The following is a 19,612-nucleotide window of genomic DNA, read 5'->3' as shown; positions in this document are numbered from 1 at the left end:
TGGAGCTCTGGGTTTGGATGGGCCCAGCCAAACTGGCTCAGCCCTTTGTTTTACAGAGGTAGGTAAACTGAGGGCAGGCTTTGCAAGGAGTCCTCCAACACCAAGGTCCTGGCTACAGCACATGACCTTGGAGTCCGCAGAACTCGGCATCCTTGGCCATTATCATTAGCTGTAGGCTTTACGTAAGCCCAGTTCTAGGCCTGGGGGCCACGCGTGGTACCAGGGGCAGGATGCTGACTTGCATGTGGGGAGACCTGAGTTATGATCCCAACCCCCTATGGTCATCTGTGTCCCTGCCTGGAAAATGTGGTTGATGCCCTTTCCCCTGCCTTGAGAGCTCAAGAGGTCACATGGGGCTGAGAAACAGTGGTATAGAACAGTTTGGGTTTTTTCAGTGTGCTGGTGTGTATAGGGAGGCTTTTGGGGGGAGGAGCTGAGGCATATAAGCCAGTTTTCCTGCCCTCTTGCTTACCATTGCAATGAGCATGCTGCTTAGCACACACAAGAGCTGACCACTTCCCGTCTTGGCTTTTGTGCTAGTTCCCCCACTCACCCTGCAACCTAGCCACAGCACCTCTCTTCACTACTAGAATGCCAGAAAAGGCTAAATTTGGGTGTGTTTGGCAGGGGTTGGGGGGAGGCAATATTTGATTCTTTGCAGCTAAGAAAGAAAACCCTAGTCTAACACCCTATAGCTGGTAAGAGCTGGTTTGTAGTGCAGAGCAGGACTTCAGCTGCCCTGCGTCCCTGCAAGCTTGGGTTCTGCAGGCAGGAAGGCAGTGCGAGCAGTCGCAGAGCACAGCGCTAGGCAGCCTGCTATGCCTGGAAACGTAGTGCAGGCAGCTCTGTGGTCCCTTGCTACAGCCGAGCTTCAGGCAGCTGCATGTAGGAGGTGTTGCTCTGCACTTTACCCCAATGCAAGCGGCCAAGGCTGCCAACTCCCTACCTACAGGGTCACACACAGCCCCACAGGAAGCAGGCTTCCCTTGCTCCACTGCTCTCACCATCCTGCAGGTGCACACCAGGGGCTCTGTGCTGACAAAGCAAAGTAGCTGCAATGAGGAGGGGACAATCTCAGGGCTGGGCTAGCTGGCAAAGTTGCAGATGAAGAGTGAGGAGCATTGCTAGAGCTGTTCCAACAGGGCCTCGAGGCTGGCCAAGCTGGGGCGTGGGAGCCTGCTGTGCTAGGTGCTGTACAAACACAGGGAAGGACCAGTTTTGGCTTAGCAGAGGGGCTGTAGAGCGGGGAGTGAAGGACAAAGAGCCGGGGAATACTGCTGATAGCTGTTGAGAGGTATTGGCAGGCCTGAGCGACACAGCAGGCGAGGCTGGAGGAGCAAAAGGGAGCATTGACAGAACTGTGGGGCCAGGCTGGGACTAGCAAGAGACACTGGCAGCAGGGCATGGCCAAGGGGCCGGGGTAGAGCAGTTGCAAAACCCCTCTACCAGCACTACGGCTTGGCCTCTCGCTGCCCCCAGTCCCCAGGCGGCTGTGCGAAACAGGATGGGGACACCCCAGCTGCAAGCCAAGGGGAGCGTGGGCTCTTTCTTCTGATGCAGCAGCAGTGTGTGCTTGTTCTGCCTTGTTAGGTGCTTGTAATAATATTTCCCCTTTAAGGCTTGGCTGAAGTTATTTATATTGTGGGGTGGTGACAACCAGAGAGCAGCAGCAAGAACCCTGACTGCTCTTACCTGATCAGTACGAGGGCGTGGGGGGGGGTCAGATAAGGAAGGAAATAGAGAGACGAACAGAGAGGAGGCAACAGAGGAGGAGAAGGAGCAGGACGCCTCTGAGAAGAGGAGGGTGCGGGAAACGGAAGAGGGGAGAGGGCGGGAGCCTGAAGCTCTGAGTGAGGAGGCAAGAGAAGGAAGGAGAGAAAACAGGGTGGGGAGAGACCAGAGGGAAAGAGAGAGGAAAGTTGCAAGTGAGGGGCAGTGGAGTCTAGCAGAGGAAGAGGCAGGGGAGCCCCCATCTCTGACCACGCTGAGCGCAGCTGGTGGGTGCTAAGCGGGAGGCGCTGAGCGTGGCCGCAGTCACAGCGGTGGCTGTGGTGGCACAGCCCCGTTCCCATCTCCCAAGATGATGAAGAGGCAGTTTCACCGGATGCGGCAGCAGCTCACCTATCCTGGCCTTGCGGGACGGTAAGGACCCATTTTCGCGCTGTCTCCCAAAAGTGGCGACGTCCTGCCAGCTCTCGGGCTCGGGGCAGAGGGAAGGCCAAGACGCTGTGCAGGAGAGCACTGTGCAAAGTCCCAGCCTCCTGGAGGTTGCGGGCCGGAGGCATGCCAGGCTGAGGGGATAGTGGAGGGCTGGGGAAGGGGATCCTGGGGGTCCTGCTAAAGCTGTCCTAGAACCAGTGCTGCCCCAGGGCAGACAGGGTGATCGGGGAGGGCAGGAAATGCACCAAACCACCCGTGAGCAGCTCCCCATGGTCCTTCAGGAAGCTGAGGGGATGAAGCAGTGCCACCCAGCTGTCCTTGACCTGCTGGACCCTGATCAGCAGAGATGCTGCGGCACATGTGGTGCTGCCCTCCGATGCACCTAGGCCCTCAGCTTCCATGATGCGGCTGCCATCGCAGCATACGAGGGTAGCTTGCAGCGCTGGGCTGGATGGGCTATGAAGGGAAAGCCCTGCTGAAGCTTAACCCGTCCTGTGGGGAGATAAGAGGGGGCAGCAGCTGTGATGCAGGGATGGGGTGCTGTGGGGGGAAGTTCCTCAACTCTACCAGCAAGAGAGAGGGAGGGACCCCAGGAAGAGGAGTAATAATGAAGGAGCATCCACTCCCACTGCTACTCTCCCTTCCGAGGTGGAGAAGGCCCAGTGCAGAAGCTGAATCCCATATGAGGTGAAGGGAGCTTCCCCTTGCTTCCTTAAGCTTTTGGGAAGTGCCTGTGACAAAGGAAGGGCTGTCTGAGGGAGGCTCCTTTCCCTTTCCCCCTCGGAGGATTTTTCTGGTCCTGTCTCTGCTGCATTGGTTTGTTGGGTTTTTTCCCCCTCTTCACTAAATTGTTCCAGTTTCCAAAGCTCTTCCCTTGCAAAAACGAGAAATTAAATTTTGGGCCCTCTCTTCTCGGTTCTCTTTTGCTCTCTGCACATGCACACGTGCAAACACATTTGCATGTGCACACACATGCACACTTTCATGCCAGGAGGCTGAGATCAGCCCAGACTTGTCTCCTTGTTCACCCAAGGACAGGCAACCATCTCCTTCACACTGCCATAGCCTCACCTTCCTTTCCCTCAAAGCAACAGCCTCCCTGGATTTCTCCTAATACAAGAGGCTTGCTGGTGCAAGGCAGGAGAGCACTTAGTAGGGTCTCTTGCTACAGCTCCAGAGATGTGTCTAGCTGTCACCATGGCCATGGCCACCCCCAGCATGCCTCAGCTTTGCTCAGGTACACTTTTGACTGACAACAGGTGTGGCTTCAATGGCTGTCTTCAGCCTGTGCCAAGCTGGCTATGGCACTGCTTGACTTCAGAGCCTCTTTTCTGTGGCCTGCTTTGTAATCCCATCTGACTCAGCCTTCTTTAAGCCTTGCCACCCCCGGCTGCCTGTGGTTGCGCCTCTTCAATGGCAGTCAGTCTGGGTGCAGTCTCCGAAATGGGCCGGCTCAAGCTGCAGCCCTGGTAGGAAGAGAAGGGGCAGAATACAAAGGCCAAGATTTTTTCCAAGTGACCAGTGATGAGAGACAGCCAAACAGGAGACTATCCCAGTCCTAGGGAACTTTCTCTGGCTGAAATTTGCTTCTGGTTTAAACTGAGTTGGACCAAAACCAAACTATCTCAAACTGGAAACTCCTGGCACTCCATGGCTGCTCCATGAAATGGATATTCTTGAGCTCTGCCACACCGACCTATTGCAGGCAGCTCCCCAGAGGCTGCAGCTAACACCAATGGCTCGGGAGACTTGTCAAACCCCAGCTGCTTTGAATGAAATGTTTTGGAGCCAGCAGAACTGGTATTTTCTGATTTAAGGCGCCTCTGCTTGTCAGAGGGTGGGTGCCTGGCACTTTCTGATATTTGGGACTGTTAAGGCACCTTAAGGTGGGTCCCAGACTCACTAGTCATTTCTGAAGATCTTGGCTTACATCAGGGGCGGGCAATTATTGTGGGCAGAGGGCCACTTACTGAGTTTTGGCAAGCCATCAATGGCCAAATGACAGGCAGCCGGGGCAGATAAATATTAATTTTCTAAATTTTTTAGGGGCTCCGCAGGCCGGATAGAATGGCCTGGCAGGCCGCATCTGGCCCCTGAGCCTCATTTTGCTCACCCCTGGCCTACATCCTATGCTCATCTGTGAAGGTGCTGGAGCATGCCCTCACTGCCTGAGCTATTGCTGTGCTATCTGCTCTCCCTTAATGTGTTGAGAACAACCTGACAGGCAGGGTGCCTTTCCTGTTCCTCACATCCTCTTCACCTGTAAGCTTCTCTTGAAAGCCTCCTGAGAGCCTTAGATGTGATGATCCAGGACCCACCTCTGCCCTCTATCCCTGTGAGCAGACAGGAGAGGTGACGGTCAAGTGCCTGCTTTCCCAAGGCAGCAGAGTAGAGGTTGCAGTATGTGCTGATACTTCCGCCTGTGCTGATATGTCTGTCTCTCCCACTCCTTCCTCAGAAGCCAAGAAGCAACTGAGCTTCTGACTGATGACTTGCTGCAGGTAAGATGTGGATTTGGCCCACAGGCTTGTACATGCCTGTGCCTGTGTGTATGTGGGACGGGCCATGTGCTTGTATAGCATTAATGCCTAGGTCACAGAGCAGCCTTGGCCTGGGTTTTTCTGCATCCTGGAATGATGCCTGGGTACAATGGCAATAGTCCTGGGACAAGCACCTTAGGTTTCTCCACGGCCAGGGCACAGGGATGAGGGTTTCTGGCTGACTATACCATGGTCCCATTCAGTGGAGAGAGCTGGTCTCAGGCGCTCATTCTTTTGTGGGCTGTGCTGTACCAGCGAGGCTTTGAGGTCTGTGGCGTAGCAACAGTCGTGTTGGAGGACTCAGTTACAGCATGTTCCAATCACATTAGCACATGGCCTGGTTTTGTCCGTAAATGTGTTATAGCCATGTTTAGGAACCTACATCCAGGCTATGGAGGTCAAACCAGTCAGGACGAGAATAAGGCCATGACACAAGTGTGCTACAACCATAATGTAGGTGACAGAGGTGGTGTAGCAAGGTATTTCATAACGTGGGGGGGTAAGGGGGGCAGGATATACTGACCACTGGGGAGTAGGAGGGCAGGGGGAGCAGAATCTTACCTGCCCTTGCAGCTACTACAGCTACAGCACTTACTGGAGCAGTGAGAGTTTGGCTGCTATAGCTGAGTAATGGGCTTGTTGCATGCTGGTGCAGCAGCCCATCCAGCATGAACTCCACGGGTTCATTCTTGGTGCCCCAGCCCCCCCCCACATATACTTCTGGACACAGGGCTGTGTCTCCCACAGCAAATCGGGAGGCAATTGCCATTTGCTTTGCTCAACCTGCTCCCCTACAGATGCACTATAGCATGTGGTTTGAGTAAGGAACCAACTACATACACAGGAAAAACAATAGATGACCACAAGGCGTTGACCACAGAGGGATGTGATGGGATGTCAGCAGATACTGGGCATTACACCAGGTCCCTGCATGCTGGGAGAAGGGGGAGGTTCTGTTCCCCTAAAGCAGAGCCACTGTCTCAGCTAGACAACCCCAGCAAGTCAAGGAGTCCCTATGACTAGGCCAGAATGAGGTGAGAGGAGGGGTTTTTAGCTAGCAGGGGAAGGGATTCCCCCAGTCCTGCCCACAGCCTGTCCTCCCCCTTTCCCTCTAGATTGAGCAGAGAATTGAGCCGGCCAAGAAGGCAGCACACAATGTGTCCAAGAGGCTTCAGGCATGTCTGCAGGGGCAGAGTGGCTCAGAGGTGGACAAGCGGGTGGTAAGTGCCTCCCTGCCCATCCCATGGCTTTTTCTGCCCATACTGGAAATGGAATTCAAATCCAGGTCTTCAAGCCCAGACAAGTCTACTCATTGTCTCCCTCTCTTCTCTTTTTCCTTGGCTCTGTGCAGAAGAAACTGCCTCTGATGGCTCTGTCCATCACAATGGCTGAGAGCTTCAAAGAACTAGACACTGATTCCAGCATGGGGTAAGTGCCTGGAGGAGAGGAGCTAAGGAGCCCTGAAAAAGGGCTCTCCATAGAACCCAAATCATGTACACTCCACGGCCCCAATCCTGGGATGCCTGCTGCCAGGATCTACCTGCCAACATGCTGGTGATAGGGGTCATCCACCCAGCTCCCCCAGCACCAGTGTTAGGATTTGTGTTCAGGACCTCCGAGTGCAGCAGGAGCTGAGAACCACTTTAGAGATCATCGCTGTCTGCCTCCCCAGTGATGTACCCCTGGAAGTGGGGACATGGGTGTAGGGGAAAGGTCACTTGGGCCTGCAGTGATTCTCTCTCCTCTCCATCCCTGCAGGAAAGCACTAGAGATGAGTTGTTTCATACAGAGCAATCTGGCCAAAGTCCTCGCTGAGTTTGAAATCGCCTTGGAGAGAGAGGTCCTACAGCCCCTGAACAAACTGAGCGAGGTAGCCCTGGCCTCTCTCCTTCATTCTCTATCTTATCTTTGTGTTCCCACCCTTTCTCACTCATTGTATCTCCCCTGCCTGCTCATCCTCTCTGGAACTGCTCTCTCACTCCCACCTTGCTTCATGTAGCATAAACAGCTGTTCCAGGCCCACAGGCAGGATCTGTGATTAAATCTCACCCCAATCTCTCTCAGGAGGAACTGCCTGTTATCCTGAAACGCAAGAAGACCCTTCAGAAGCTGATCTCAGACTGGAACTCCATCAAGAGCAGGTACAAAGGAAGGGCAGGGGAAGAGCGGGAGTGGAGAGGGAGCAACTGCTGCAGCCAGATAGTAGAGTGATGTACTTTGAGATCCAGATGATTGCCCCCTAAGAATGGGCACTGACAGGTGCTGGGCAGGGGAGGGGAGGGAGCTTCTCCCTGAAAGCTGAGATTGGTTAAGTCACTGGCAGGCAAGAATGCTCCACGCATTCATGCAGGCCCTTTCTGGTAAAGGCACGCTCAAATCAGCTGTACAGGCAAAACAGGCAGAGGCTTAGGGCAGCACAGAAAGCAATAACTGTTGACACGATGGCTGAGTGTTGGTCAACTTGCCTGTTAGCCCACATCCCCTCAGTGCAGGGCCTGGTCCCAGGGTGGTGCTGACACTGTCTATACTCACACTCTTCCTAGCTCTGAATGACCAATTTCTTGTCTGGAACAGGAGTGCAAAGTAGAGCCCACAACAACTGCTCTAAGAGCATCCAGAGCTTTGTGACTCCTGGGATCACGTGTTTCCCAATATTCTTTGCACACTGTTCCTGACTTGGACAAAGGATAGGGAGAGATGTTTCATGCTTTCATTTAAGGAGCTGGTGCCCTTCATTTTAAATAGGAACCATGGGCTTGAGTGCACTCCCTGAGTCATTGAGTCCAGGCCCCTGATACTGTGGATGACACATCATTGTGTTATTCCTTCATAAGCGAATGCAGCTCCATCTTAGAAGCAGCAGGCCTGTTGGACTCCCCTGCTCCTATTGGGAGGCTGTTCCAGCACATCGCTCCTCTGGTGGTTAGAAATCTCCTTCTAATTTCCAGCTTAAATGTATTAATGGCCAGTTCATACCCCTTGGTTCTTGTGCCAGCATTGCCCTTAAGCTGAAGGAAAATGCTCCCCGATACAGTTATAGGCAGCAATCGTAACCCTGCTCAGCCCTTGTTTCCAGACAAAACAAGCCATGTTCTTCCAGTCTCTTCTCATAAGACAGGCTCTCCATTCCCCTGAACACCTTGGCAGCCCTCCTCTGCTCATGTTAACCCAGGTGGTTAATCAGACTCTTCTTTTGTAACCCAAAGGTTGAATCAAGCTGTCAAGAACTCCAGTAACAGTGCTGGGGTTGCTACTGGCCCTGGAGCATCATCTGCAGCCATCAAACTGGAAAACCTGAGGGAGGAAGAAGAGGAGGCAAAGAGGAGGGTGGAGCAATGCAAAGTGAGTGGGCAGCCTCCCTCCTCAGTTTGGAGAAAGACAAGATGAGCCAAAAATGGAGAAAGGTCTCCAGGGCCAGGGTCACATTTATCTTCAGCTATTGTGTGCTGGAAGTTCCCAGAAGCCAACCACTCCATGGAGTGAAAAAATTGGTCTTTAAGCAGCCCAACCAGAGAAAGCCTTACTCACTAGTAAAATCACTGGAGTGACTGCCACAGAGAGATGTATAGAACCAAGAAAAAATAGAAGGGACCTCAAGAGGTTATATAACCCAGCCCCCTATTCAAGGTAGGAACATGCCCGCCTAAACCATCCCAGGCAGATGTTTGTCTAACCTGCACTTAAAAACTTCTAGTGATGGCGATTCTGCAACCTCTTTAGGCTGTTCTGGTCCTTAAGTTACACCCTCATAGTTAGAAAGTTTTCCTTAGTATCCAGCCTAAGTTTCTTTTGTTGTAATTTAAGCCCATTACTTCGTGTTGTCTCTTGTGAGCACAGAGAGGAATTGATTGCCATCATCTAAATAACCACCATTTTTATATTTAAAGACTGTTATCCATAGTCCCCTTCAGTCTTTTTTCCATAGACTAAATAATCCCAGTTCTTCCAACCTATCCTCTCACATCATGTTTTCTAAATCTCTAATAATTTTTGTTCCTTTCTGGGTTCTTTTCACTTTTTCTGTGTCTGTTTTGAAGTACAGTGCCCAAAAGCAGGACATAGTATTCAAGTGAGGTCTCACCAGTGTTGAATAGAGTGGAATAAATCACCTTCCTTGCCTTGTACGCAACGCTCCTGTTAATACATCCCAGTGTATTATTTGTTTTTTCCAGTGGTATTGCACTGTTGACTCATTCAATTTTTGGTCCACTGTAACTCTCTGTCAACATCTGTAGTACTGTAGCCTAGTCAAACCATTCAATTTGTATCTGTGCTTTTGATCATTCTGTCCTAAATATGGTATTTTGCATTTGTCTTTTTTGAATTTCAACTGATTTATTTCAAACGATTTTTCCAATTTATCAAGGTTGTTTTGAATTGTAATGTTGTCCTCCAAAGTGACTGTCACCCCGCCAAACCTAGTGTCATCTGCAGATTTATGAAGTATACACTTGGTTCCACCCTTCAAGTCATTAATGAAGATATTGAACAATACTGAATCTAGAACCAACCCCTGGGAGGGACCCCACTCCATACCTCCTCCCAGTTAGACCCTGAGACATAGTTATTGAACCAGTAAAGCGCCCACCTTGTAGTAGTTTCATCTAGACCAGACTTCCTTCCCTTACTTAGGAGAGTATAATAAGAAACAGGGTCAAAAGCCTGGATAGAATCAAATCATGTCACATTCACAGCTTTCCCTCCATACATAAAGGCCATCCACTTATAAAAGAAGCAGCTTATCCTTTGCTCTTGGCAAACCCATCATATTGGCTGCTCTTTATCGCTTTTTCTTATCCTTATCTACTTCTGCTTAGAAATAGATTCTTCGATATGTTCCAGTATCTTTTCTAGTATTTAATATTACATTGGCTGGTCTCATCTGTAATTCCCTGGGTTCTCTTCCCCTCTCCCCACCATCCCCTTTTTCACTATATTTTCCCTTTTTAGTTTGGGAGGGACCTTACCTGACATCTGTCAGTTCTCAAAGACGATAGCCAATGTCTGGGCAATTACCCGTCAATTCCTTGAGCACTCTAGGGTGAATCTCATCTGGACTTGCTTATTTAAAAATCCAGCTTGTCTAAGTAGGCTCGAATTAACCTCTAATCTGTTCTTTTCCTACAAAAGGATGATTAACCCCTGCTGCTAGCTCTGCTTATCAACTTTTTATGAAGATTGAAGTAAAAAGACATTAAACACTTCAGCCCTCAGCCACATCAGTTTCCCTTCCCCCTTCAGCAAGGGACCTCCATTTTCCATGGTCTTCCTCTTTCTTCAGACATCCTGATATAGTGCTTTTTGTTGCCTTTTATATCCTTTTCTTGCTGACCATCAATTTGGGCCACTTTGGCCTTCCTGGTTTTTTTTCCACATGTTTCTGTACTATACTCATATCATCTTTAGTACTGTGGCCAAGTTTCCACTTTTTCAGATTTTTTTTTTTTAAGTTTCAGGCAACTGAAGAGCTCATACTTTAACCAAACCAGTCTCTTGCTGCACTTCCAATCTTATGTTCATAGAAGAATAGCCTGCTCTTGTGCCTTTAATGTTGTCTCTTTAAAGTATAACCAGCTTGGCTGGACTCCTTTTCCCCTCACACTTGCCTCTCATGGGATTCTGCCTACTATATCCCTGGGCTTATCAAAGTCTGCTTTTCTCAAGTCCAATGTTTTTATTATACTTCTTCCTTCCCCTTCTTAGCATCATGCACTATGTTAATTCATGATTCCTGTCACACACAGTTGCCTTCCACCTTCAGCTTCTTAACCAGTTCTTACCTATAAGTAAGCAGCATATTGAGAAGAGTTTCTCCCCTAGTTGGTTTCTCCTCCACCTGTACCAAAAAATTGCTTGCAACACAGTACAAACACTCGTTGGGGGCTGTCTGTGCACTGGTATATTGCCATCACAGCAGATATCAGGGTAATTAAATCTCCCATGAACACTAGGGCAGTGATTCTTAACCAGGGGCCAGCAGCACAACCCGCAGTGCCATGAGGCGCTTTCAAAGCTTCCCTGGGGTGCCATGCAATGTTAGCACTGTTTAGGCGTGCAAACATATTCACAAGATGAATGCACAGATTTAAAATAGGAATTCATAGTGTCTAAAACATTCTGACCTGTTGTGGGATTTCTAAGTTCTTTGCAACAGAAAAACTGCTCTATTATTTTTCTGCACTCAAAAACATGAGTGAAAAACAATGAATTAGCATTTTCCAAGGGGTACCTCGAGTCTAACAAGGGGCACCTCAAGTTAAAAACGTTGAGAATCACTGCATTAGGGCCTGATTGGGATACTTCCGTTATTTATTTGGAGGTTACCTCATCCTCTTGATTTGGTCATAGTGGATAACCAATGTGATATCACCCTTGCAGATCTTTCCTCTTTTAATTTTCACAGAAACTTTTAACAGGTCTGTCTCCCAGTTTGTTTCATCTGCTGTCTTTCTCTTGATACAGTCCTATCTTTTGGCCAGGATTATGGAACATATTCTATTCAAGGAGAGCCTGAAAAGGCTGGGGCTCTTCAGCTTGAATGAGAGGAGGGATATGACAGAGGTCTGGGATTGTGAGTGGTCTAGAAAAAAGAGAGAGGGAGGTATTATTTGTCACATCTCATAACACAAAAACTAAAGGATCTCCAATGAAGTGATCAAGCAGCAGGCTTAAAACAAACAAAATGTACTTTTTTTTTCTTGCATAACACTTAGTTAACTTGTGGAACTTGGTGTCACAGGATGTAGTGGAGGTCTGTACAATAGGGACTAGATAAATATAACCTACTGCTGGTGATGAAGAGAGTCTGACAAGGGATGGATCACCTACAGATGCCTTGTTTATTATGCTCTTTAAAGCACCTGCTAGTGGTCACTGTTAGGACAAGATACTGGGCTGGATGGACCTTTGGTCTGACCCCATATGGCAGTTCTTATGACCTAGCTGTAGGAGCACCCTATATGGGTGACCACTGGCATTAATGAGGGCTGCTGTAGGTGCCGCCACAGAAGCATTGTCTTTCTTTTTGGGAGTGATGAGGATGAAGGTTGACATCTACTGCCTTTCTTTCCCCAGGATGAGTACATGGCTGACCTATATCACTTCTCCACCAAGGAGGACAACTACGCTAACTACTTCATCAAAGTAAGCCTCTCTGTTCCATGCAGGTCCCTTCCTCAGTTCCTTCCTATTGCATAAAAATCTCTTGGGTTTGCTATGTGGTACTGGCCTCATCTTTGTATCCTTGTCTATCCCCCACCCCCCGTCATCCTACCTCTTTAGGAAAAGTCCTCTGTATCTCTCTGCCACCTCCCACTCTGCTTTCCTTTCACATCTTGTCTGAAAGCATCATTCTCAGTGACATCTCTTGGAGCCAGGGTTTCTGTGGGAGATGCTCTGAAGAGTAAAGCTGTGTTTGCATGTCATCTGCTCTGACAGCTGCTAGAAATCCAAGCTCAGTACCACCAGACGTCTCTTGCATCACTGGACGCTGCCTTGGCAGAGCTGAGGGAAACCCACGGTCAGATAGGTAAAAGCAGAGCTGTCCACGTTGATTTGGGTGGAATGGGGGGCAGCTGGGCTTGGAGGGTGGAAGTCCAGCTGACTGTCGGGGGGTGTAACCAGAAAGGGATGGGTCTCTTCACTGCTGCTTATGGGTCTCTCCATCACCTTGAACTGGGCTTTGGTGAACAACATAGATACAGTGCAAGGAGCAGGCAGGTGAGATTTGCATGTGGACTGCCCCCTGCCAATGTACCCCAGGCCTCACCTGGAAAGACCAAACCTAGGAGTGAGAGGGGGGCTCAGCCCCTTTGCTGGGATGGCTGGCAAGAGAGAGCGGATTGTAGTGACAGGGGCATTATGATGTGGTCCCCTGTCCTGTGAGGAAAGAGGCTGACAGCTCTCAGTTCATTCAGTCACTGCTTGGCTGTCTAAACATGCAACCTACTGACCCGAAACACTCGTGCTTATCTTGCTGGGATCCTATGACCCCAAGCTGACTTCCTGCCCTTCAGGCTGGGGGCTGAACTCGATGATCTTCTCAGGTTCCTTCCAGCCCTAATGTCTAATGTCTATGAAATCATAGGGGAAAGATGTTGCCTCACTCACTTCCCTGTGAAGGTTTAGCCTGTATTCTCTCCTGATCTCCCACCTCTTTTTCCAGAGTCCCCAGTCCCTCTGAATACCCCTGTATCAAAGTATTATGGGGAGCCCCTGGAGGAGCATTTGAGGAGTTTGGGTCGGGAGATCGCGCTCCCCATTGAAGCCTGTGTCATGATGCTGCTGGCATCTGGCATGAGGGAGGAGGTAGGTGCCACTTGCTGTCCCACCTCTGCCCAACCATGAAAATCACAGTCCATCTTCCTGTAACTTCTCTCTCCTCTCTCTTCCTTCTAGGGGCTCTTCAGGTTGGCAGCGGGGGCCTCCATGCTAAGGAAGCTGAAGTGCAGCCTGGCCAATGGCTCCAGTGCCCTAGAGGAATTCTACTCAGACCCACATGCTGTTGCTGGTCTGTACTGGAGATTCTGGAGAGGGTAGGGGTGCTGGGGACCAGCTGTGGCACCAGCTGGATGCAGTGGGTGGAGCCGACTACCTTGTTTCTAAAGCACATCAATTTGCTTCCTTCTCAGGTGCACTAAAATCCTACTTAAGAGAGCTGCCCCAGCCCCTGATGACCTTTGACCTCTATGACAACTGGCTGAATGTAGCTTTGTAAGTGGAAGCCAGTGATGCAGATGTCCTAAGTCAAGCTATAGCAATAAATGTTACTAGCTCCAGAGATAGCATGCAACTGTGGACTGAGCATGAGCCATGCAGTGGCCTCTGATTGAGTGTTCCAGCAACCTGAGATGGTTTCAGAGAGATGAACTTCATGTCCCCCTGTTATCCTGACTGGTGGATCATCCCAGCAGTGACTCCAGTATCAGCACACAATTGTTCAATTGCTGTTATTGCAGGGGGTGGAATGAGGGTGGGACTGGAGCATGCTGGGTTGAGCCTGAGAGGTGCTATCCAAATTAAAAACAGAGGAAAGACCAGAGGAGACTCACAAGAACAGGGAAAGGAAAGAGTACAAAGCTGATAGTCTCCCCTTTGATCCCTGCACTCTTCCTCTGCTGGCATCTGTGGGCAGCCCATTTGGGTGAGGGGGAGGGTACTGTCCTGGATTTGTATCCAACCTACAGGCCCTCCTTTGTCATAACATTTGGCCCTCTCCTCCCAGCAAGTCCAACACCCATGCTTCAGCCTGCCTCAACATGGGGAAGAGTTGGGAGCTTTCACCTCTCTTCCTCTGTTGCCTCCCCCCTCATTCCATGCAAAATACAAGACAAACTGTCTCCTTTCCCCTCTCCTCTGTTTCAGCTTCAAGGAGCCTGAGGAGCGTGTGCAGAGCCTCCGAGACACCTGCAGCCGGCTCCCTCAGGACAGCTACAACAACTTGAGGTCTGGCACAGGGATCAGTGCATCTTGGCCTTGTACTATGCCCACCACCCAGGCTGTGGGAGTGCTACAGGCAGAGAATGGTCCCCTCCCAAAACACCAAGACCATGACTCCTGCATAACTCTCAAGCAGCAATAGACCAGGACAGGAAATCTTAGGCAGTGGTGTTCACAAAACAAATCCCTTAGACAAGGGGGACCAGCCTTCACTGTGCCCTCTGCTCCTCACTGCAGGAGAGGGACCAAGGAAGGAATTTTTGCCTCCTCATTGCAGTGCAAAGTGTACCTCTGGGACTCGGGCCCTGCCCTCCACACTCCTACCAGCTCTGCTTTGTCTGATGGGGAGAGGCCCAGAAGGAAGTCTCAGCTCTCCCATCTCCATGTGGCCATGCAGAGTGCTAGCTCTGTAGGTGCCCAGGAGGTGTGGTCTCCTGCTGTTCACTGCCTCCTTTTTCCAACAGGTATTTGATCAAGTTTTTAGCCAAGCTGGCTGAACATCAAGAAGTGAATAAAATGAGCCCTAGCAACATTGCCATCGTTCTGGGGCCCAACCTGCTGTGGTCACAGCAGAACACAGGGTAATACATGGGCTTCCCAGGGTACCTGTGTTGGGATGGGACCCTCCTCTCCACCATTGTACTTGAGTGTTTGCCTCCTGAAAACTCCTGAGTGTTTTCATCACAAGCCCTGGCTAGTGTTTGCTGACCAAGCAAATACAGTTGGAGCACTTCCTTTAAGAGGGTCTTGTTAGTGCTGACTGTCCACGCAGGCCCCTATGGCATTGCTCTTAAACACCACTCCCTTAATGCACTGTTCCCTAAACCTAGAGCATGTACTGCCAGTCCACTCCTAGGTATCCCCTGCCTGGCTCTACCAGTGCACCTCAGTATTCAGTAATTCACCCACCTCCCACCTTGTGCCACCATTCACACCACCAATACCCTTCAACCCTGGTGTGGCTCCACCCAAATTATTCTACCTCCTTCCAGTATCCCTGTCACACAGGTCAGCCAGTTCATCTCAGTCCTGACCTAATCCAGTTATACACTCTTCCTGACCCCATAATTCTGCTGCTATATGGCAGCATTTTGCAAAAGGGAGGAAATGTTTCCTGAAGACAGGCTGACACCCAGCACACTCATGGCATGTATGACACAAGGCAGAGTTTGAATCCAGGCTACTAGAGATAAAAGGGCAGTGCACTCCCACCCTGGCACTGGTCCATACAGCTGTGCCTTCTGCTTTGAGCCTCTCTCCTCACTAACAGCAAGCATAAAAGGAGTTAATCCTAGTGTCCTCCAGGATTTCTCTCCGAAGAGGTACCATATTTAGAAGGCAGGCAGACAGTCATGTATCCTGGTTTCAGGGACCAGTAAACCAGCAGGATAGCAGCTGCACTAATTGTATATCTCCATTTCCTGTTTTACAACACTCCTAATGGCTTTTTTTTTATTTCTCTCTCCCATCCTGTCTCAGAGACCCATTGCAACTAGACCTGGCCTCCGTGTCCTCCATCCAGGTGGTAGGAGTCGTGGAAGCCCTGATACAGAATGCTGACAGTCTCTTCCCTGGGGGTAAGGGGTTGGCCCATCTGTACTGCAGGCCACACTCCAGTTTCCCTTGGATCAAGGCCAGTGAGGTCAGAGGCATGGCCAGGTGTTTTGACTGAGCAACCTGCAGACTCAGATATGGCACACCTGTGTATGAGATAAGAAGGGGTGAGACTTTGACCCAGAGAGGCCAGGAGGGAAGTCCTGTCCAGGTCTTTTTCCCCCTCAGCTGCTAGCAACTACAAGGCAAGAGCATGAGGAAGCATATAAAGCAAGGCAATAGATCACTAGTCCTCAAATTCCTGACAGCATACAGTGGGAATCCCACTCCACACCTTGGGGGCTAGGAGATCCCTAGGGTACACTGTGGGATCTGAGGCACTGTTCAGAATCTGGCAGCCAAGGACAGAGAGAAACCCCTTGGGAGCCCCATCTGCAGTGACTGTGGTAGGTGCTCTGGCTCTGCAGGCTGGTTTGTTCTCCACTAGTGCTTGCTCCAAAGCCTACTGGAGTCAAGGGGCCTACTGGAGGACCTTACAGGGGGCCTCCAAAGCCTACTGGAGCCAGGCACTAGTGGGTCAATCCCTCATGCTCTGAGAGATGCCTTTGCCCCCAGCCTGAGAACAACAGGTGCAGAGGAAGCTTCTTCAGCATGTTAATTTGTGGTGTTTTGCTTTATTTAGCAATAGATTTCAATGTCTCGGGCATGTTCACTCCCCCTGAGGAGATTAAGCTCCCTGAAGCCCCTTCAGCAGAGAAGCCTTCATCAGAGTCCCTTCCTGCCAGCTCTACCTCTCTACCAGCTGGAGAAGCGTAAGTGACTAGCAGTGAGCGAGGCATGGCCATCTTGCTTGTCCTCTGTCCAGTCACTTGACTTCAGTAACTTCATCTAAAATCCCCCCTGCCCCAAAGCCCTCCTCCCACTTAGAACCATTTACCTTGTAGCTGTGTACATCCAGACCAGTGCAGCTAATGGCATGGTCGGGCACCAGGCTTGTGGTCCCAGGTGCCAGCTGCCCTTGGGAGCCCCATCTGCCGTATAGAAGACATGTCTCGGGCAGATGCATTTATCTGTGGCACTTGGTTCTAATAGCCAACAGAAGTGAGGAAAGGGACCTTGACTTGACCTTTTCCAAAGCAGGAAGGACCCTGAGATACCCCCAAAGGAGACCAGAACATTGCCTGAAGCTGCATATCGCCCCCTGGCCGCACCTCGAAGTGATGACCCTGCCCCCAAAGGTAAGCCCCTGCTTGGTGCACCTGGTCTGCTGTGTACCTTCTCCTTTGGGGTATGTGACAGTCACCATCATACTGCTGATGGAGCATCAGCCTGATGTCACCATTCTGCTGGGGAAGATATCTCAGCCGTGGTGAGGGCCTCAGCAGGATATGCTGGTACAAGGGTACTGCCTGGGTGGTGCCAACACCCCTTCTTCAGTTGCAAAACTGCCTTTGCCTCACTGATTGTGCTTGCCCTGTGAATAAAAGGGAGACTAGCAGCTCATAGCAGTGAGAACAGTCCCTCAGACTGTGACCCAGGTATATGGGGAAGGAACACGAGCTGGAGGACTTTGGGATATCTTATCCCATCCAGAGGTAGAACCAGGGTTGGTTACTGAGCTAGGGTAGGTGAGTGCCAGCCTCTCTGGCTGGGTAGTGAGAGGGTTGTGCCCCAGCCTTTGGGAGCAACCTGAGGCCACAGAAATCCCTAATTACCTCCTGAAACAAAGACATTGGCTGTGTGAGGATTTAATTACTTTAAGCTTCTCTGTTCTCCCCTTTCTCAGTCTTGTGGGAGCAGAAGGCTCATTCCACAGGTGTGAGGAAGAACCTGCCACTCTGCCTTTGCTGCCTCTGGCCAGGGCTGCCACAGGGGAGCCCCATCATTATATGTATTGCAGCAGCCCTGGGGTCTGTAATGAGGCCACAGAAGTGGGGCACTAAACAAATACATCCCGGAGCTGGATCCTACCTTGTTCCCCTTGGAGGAAAGGCCAGGGGCTGTGATTTCAGGCTGGGGTGATCCAAGATGGGAAAACCAAGAGGGCAGATCTGCTGCATGGGGATGGGAAACAAAGATGGTTCAAGGAGGTCTGACTTTTGCCTCCTTGTTCTCTGTACAGGGAAGCGAGCTGCACCCACCCGGCCCACAGGACTGCCACCACAAGCACAGCCTCGCACCTCAGCACCAATGCCTACAAACCCACCTCAGGGGGCTGAGAACTCCAGTGGACCCAAAGCCATGCCTCGCCGCATGGCAAGTACTCCCACACGTGCCCCCTCCATGCCACCTCCCCTTCCACCCCAGCCAGCCAGACGCCAGAGCTGCAACATGCAGCTGTCCTCCAAGGTCCCATTGGATGCCAAGGGGGAAGAGGCTTGTGCAGCTGAATCGCCTCCCTCACCTGGTCACAACACAGAAATGGCTGCAGATTGCATCCCAGGAGAGGAGGAACCATCCTCTCTGCAAGGGACTTGCTCCCCAGCTGTATCCCCTCCAGCAGTCCAGGCTCCAGTGAATGACTGAGATTCACAGAGAGCTTCGGAGCTGTCAGATCTCCTGTCTGCTTGCCACGGGTCCAGGGAGAAAGAGGAAACAGGGACTGGTGGCTTTCCAGGATCTGGCACACCATGGAGCTAGCAGCTCAGGTGGGATCTCATGAAGACGTGCCAGGTTGGGACATGGGACTCTGCTTCCTGGGAAAGTAGTTCACAGCCTGTCCTTTAATGTGTTCCCCACCTCATGCAAGTGCTTTCCTTGTTTGCATTGCAATAGCACCCATGGAGACCTAATTGGAGGTAGCCTTTGTGTGCATCTTCATTTTTGTCAATCCCTGTCCCTCATGGGCTACACAACTGTTCCAGTGGCTCCACTCTTCCCTTGTGACTGAAACCTCATTCCCTATCAGTCTTCCCAGAATCATTAGTCAGCTCCTTACCTTTTACCCTCCAACCCCCAAAAACTTTTCATGAGCACATGAACCTCCAGCTCCTGGAAACGCTTCCTGGGTTCTGGGTTCCTGCCTAGCAAACAACTTCCCCCCTCAGCTCCCTGAATATTTCTGCCTCATTCAATCAAGCTGAGGTTTCAATTGCCCTTTTTCAAGGGGCTCCTCAAATCCATGGACTGAGGCTCCCAAGACTCTTCCTCCTTTTTAAAAATGGGGTTTACAGTATCATGTGCTGTATCCCAAATGTTTTGGGGTCATCCCTAACATAAGCAGATATGTGGAACATATTTATGCCAACAGCATAAGGGCCCATTATTGAACTGTCTCGCGTGAGTGACAAGTTGGTGTACATAGGTTTGTACCATCTACAGAAGCAAAGCAGCCATTTTTTGTTTTAGGCCAATAGTACTTTAAATTGAGTCATGAAAAAATCCTCCCACTGTACGAATCTCTGACGTTGGTCTGGTTAGGTTTGTGGTACAACTGGTGTTTTTTTAAATATATTGTGAATAAGTTATTTTTAAAATGGGGATCAAAGTGAGCACAGCGGGTTATGTCTGCTTCTGCTGTGGCTGAATTTGGCTCTTAAATTGTACTTGAGAGAACAGTGTAAAATGCTGTTTTTGATTTTTAGTGTTTTGCAGGATTGTTTTCTTTACCAAGATACTTGTATGAATACATGTTATTTTAAGGAAAATGTCTCTGCTTTGTCGTACCAAAGGTTCACAGGGTGGCTTGTTTACTTCCCTTTGCTACCTTCTCTTCCCTCTGTGAACTCCATTACCCAGCAGCCCATCTGCTATGCTGCAGCCAGTTTCCATGGAGACCTGGCAGGCAGGGTGGGCAGCTGGGCAGAGAACTGCTCCATGGCTGGGCTTGCAATCTTGCTGTGGTGACAGAGTGGTCTGGAGCCAGGGCAGAGCCCCGGTCTGCTGCCTGCACCCTCCTGCCCAGGGTGGATCATGGCTGT

The 19,612-nt window shown here is 50.5% G+C and overlaps 1 protein-coding gene across 2 annotated transcripts; it reads left to right on the top strand.

Annotated features, from left to right (window-relative positions):
- Nucleotides 1–1,179: 1,179 nt before the first annotated feature.
- SH3BP1 (SH3 domain binding protein 1) lies at nucleotides 1,180–19,351 on the top strand. 2 transcript variants are annotated; one of them, XM_090043067.1, is made up of 18 exons: nucleotides 1,180–2,142; nucleotides 4,619–4,661; nucleotides 5,816–5,920; nucleotides 6,052–6,128; nucleotides 6,459–6,570; nucleotides 6,765–6,841; nucleotides 7,907–8,042; nucleotides 11,775–11,843; nucleotides 12,138–12,228; nucleotides 12,865–13,007; nucleotides 13,098–13,209; nucleotides 13,331–13,412; nucleotides 14,064–14,144; nucleotides 14,603–14,719; nucleotides 15,618–15,715; nucleotides 16,375–16,504; nucleotides 16,830–16,930; nucleotides 17,815–19,351. In XM_090043067.1, exons 1-18 carry the CDS (start codon nucleotides 2,081–2,083, stop codon nucleotides 18,216–18,218), a joined length of 2,040 nt encoding a protein of 679 aa, XP_089899193.1. In that variant the 5' UTR covers nucleotides 1,180–2,080; the 3' UTR covers nucleotides 18,219–19,351. The 2 variants fall into 2 exon arrangements, with proteins under 2 accessions (XP_089899193.1, XP_089899195.1); XM_090043069.1 differs by having other exon boundaries at nucleotides 1,185–2,142; nucleotides 16,833–16,930.
- Nucleotides 19,352–19,612: the final 261 nt, after the last annotated feature.

The sequence above is a fragment of the Crocodylus siamensis genome, chromosome 4, assembly GCF_052110815.1.
Source record: "Crocodylus siamensis isolate JL-2025a chromosome 4, ASM5211081v1, whole genome shotgun sequence".
Taxonomy (NCBI): domain Eukaryota; kingdom Metazoa; phylum Chordata; order Crocodylia; family Crocodylidae; genus Crocodylus; species Crocodylus siamensis.
The sequence above is the reverse complement of the archived record's forward strand: the minus strand, read 5'-3'. Positions and strand labels throughout refer to the sequence as shown.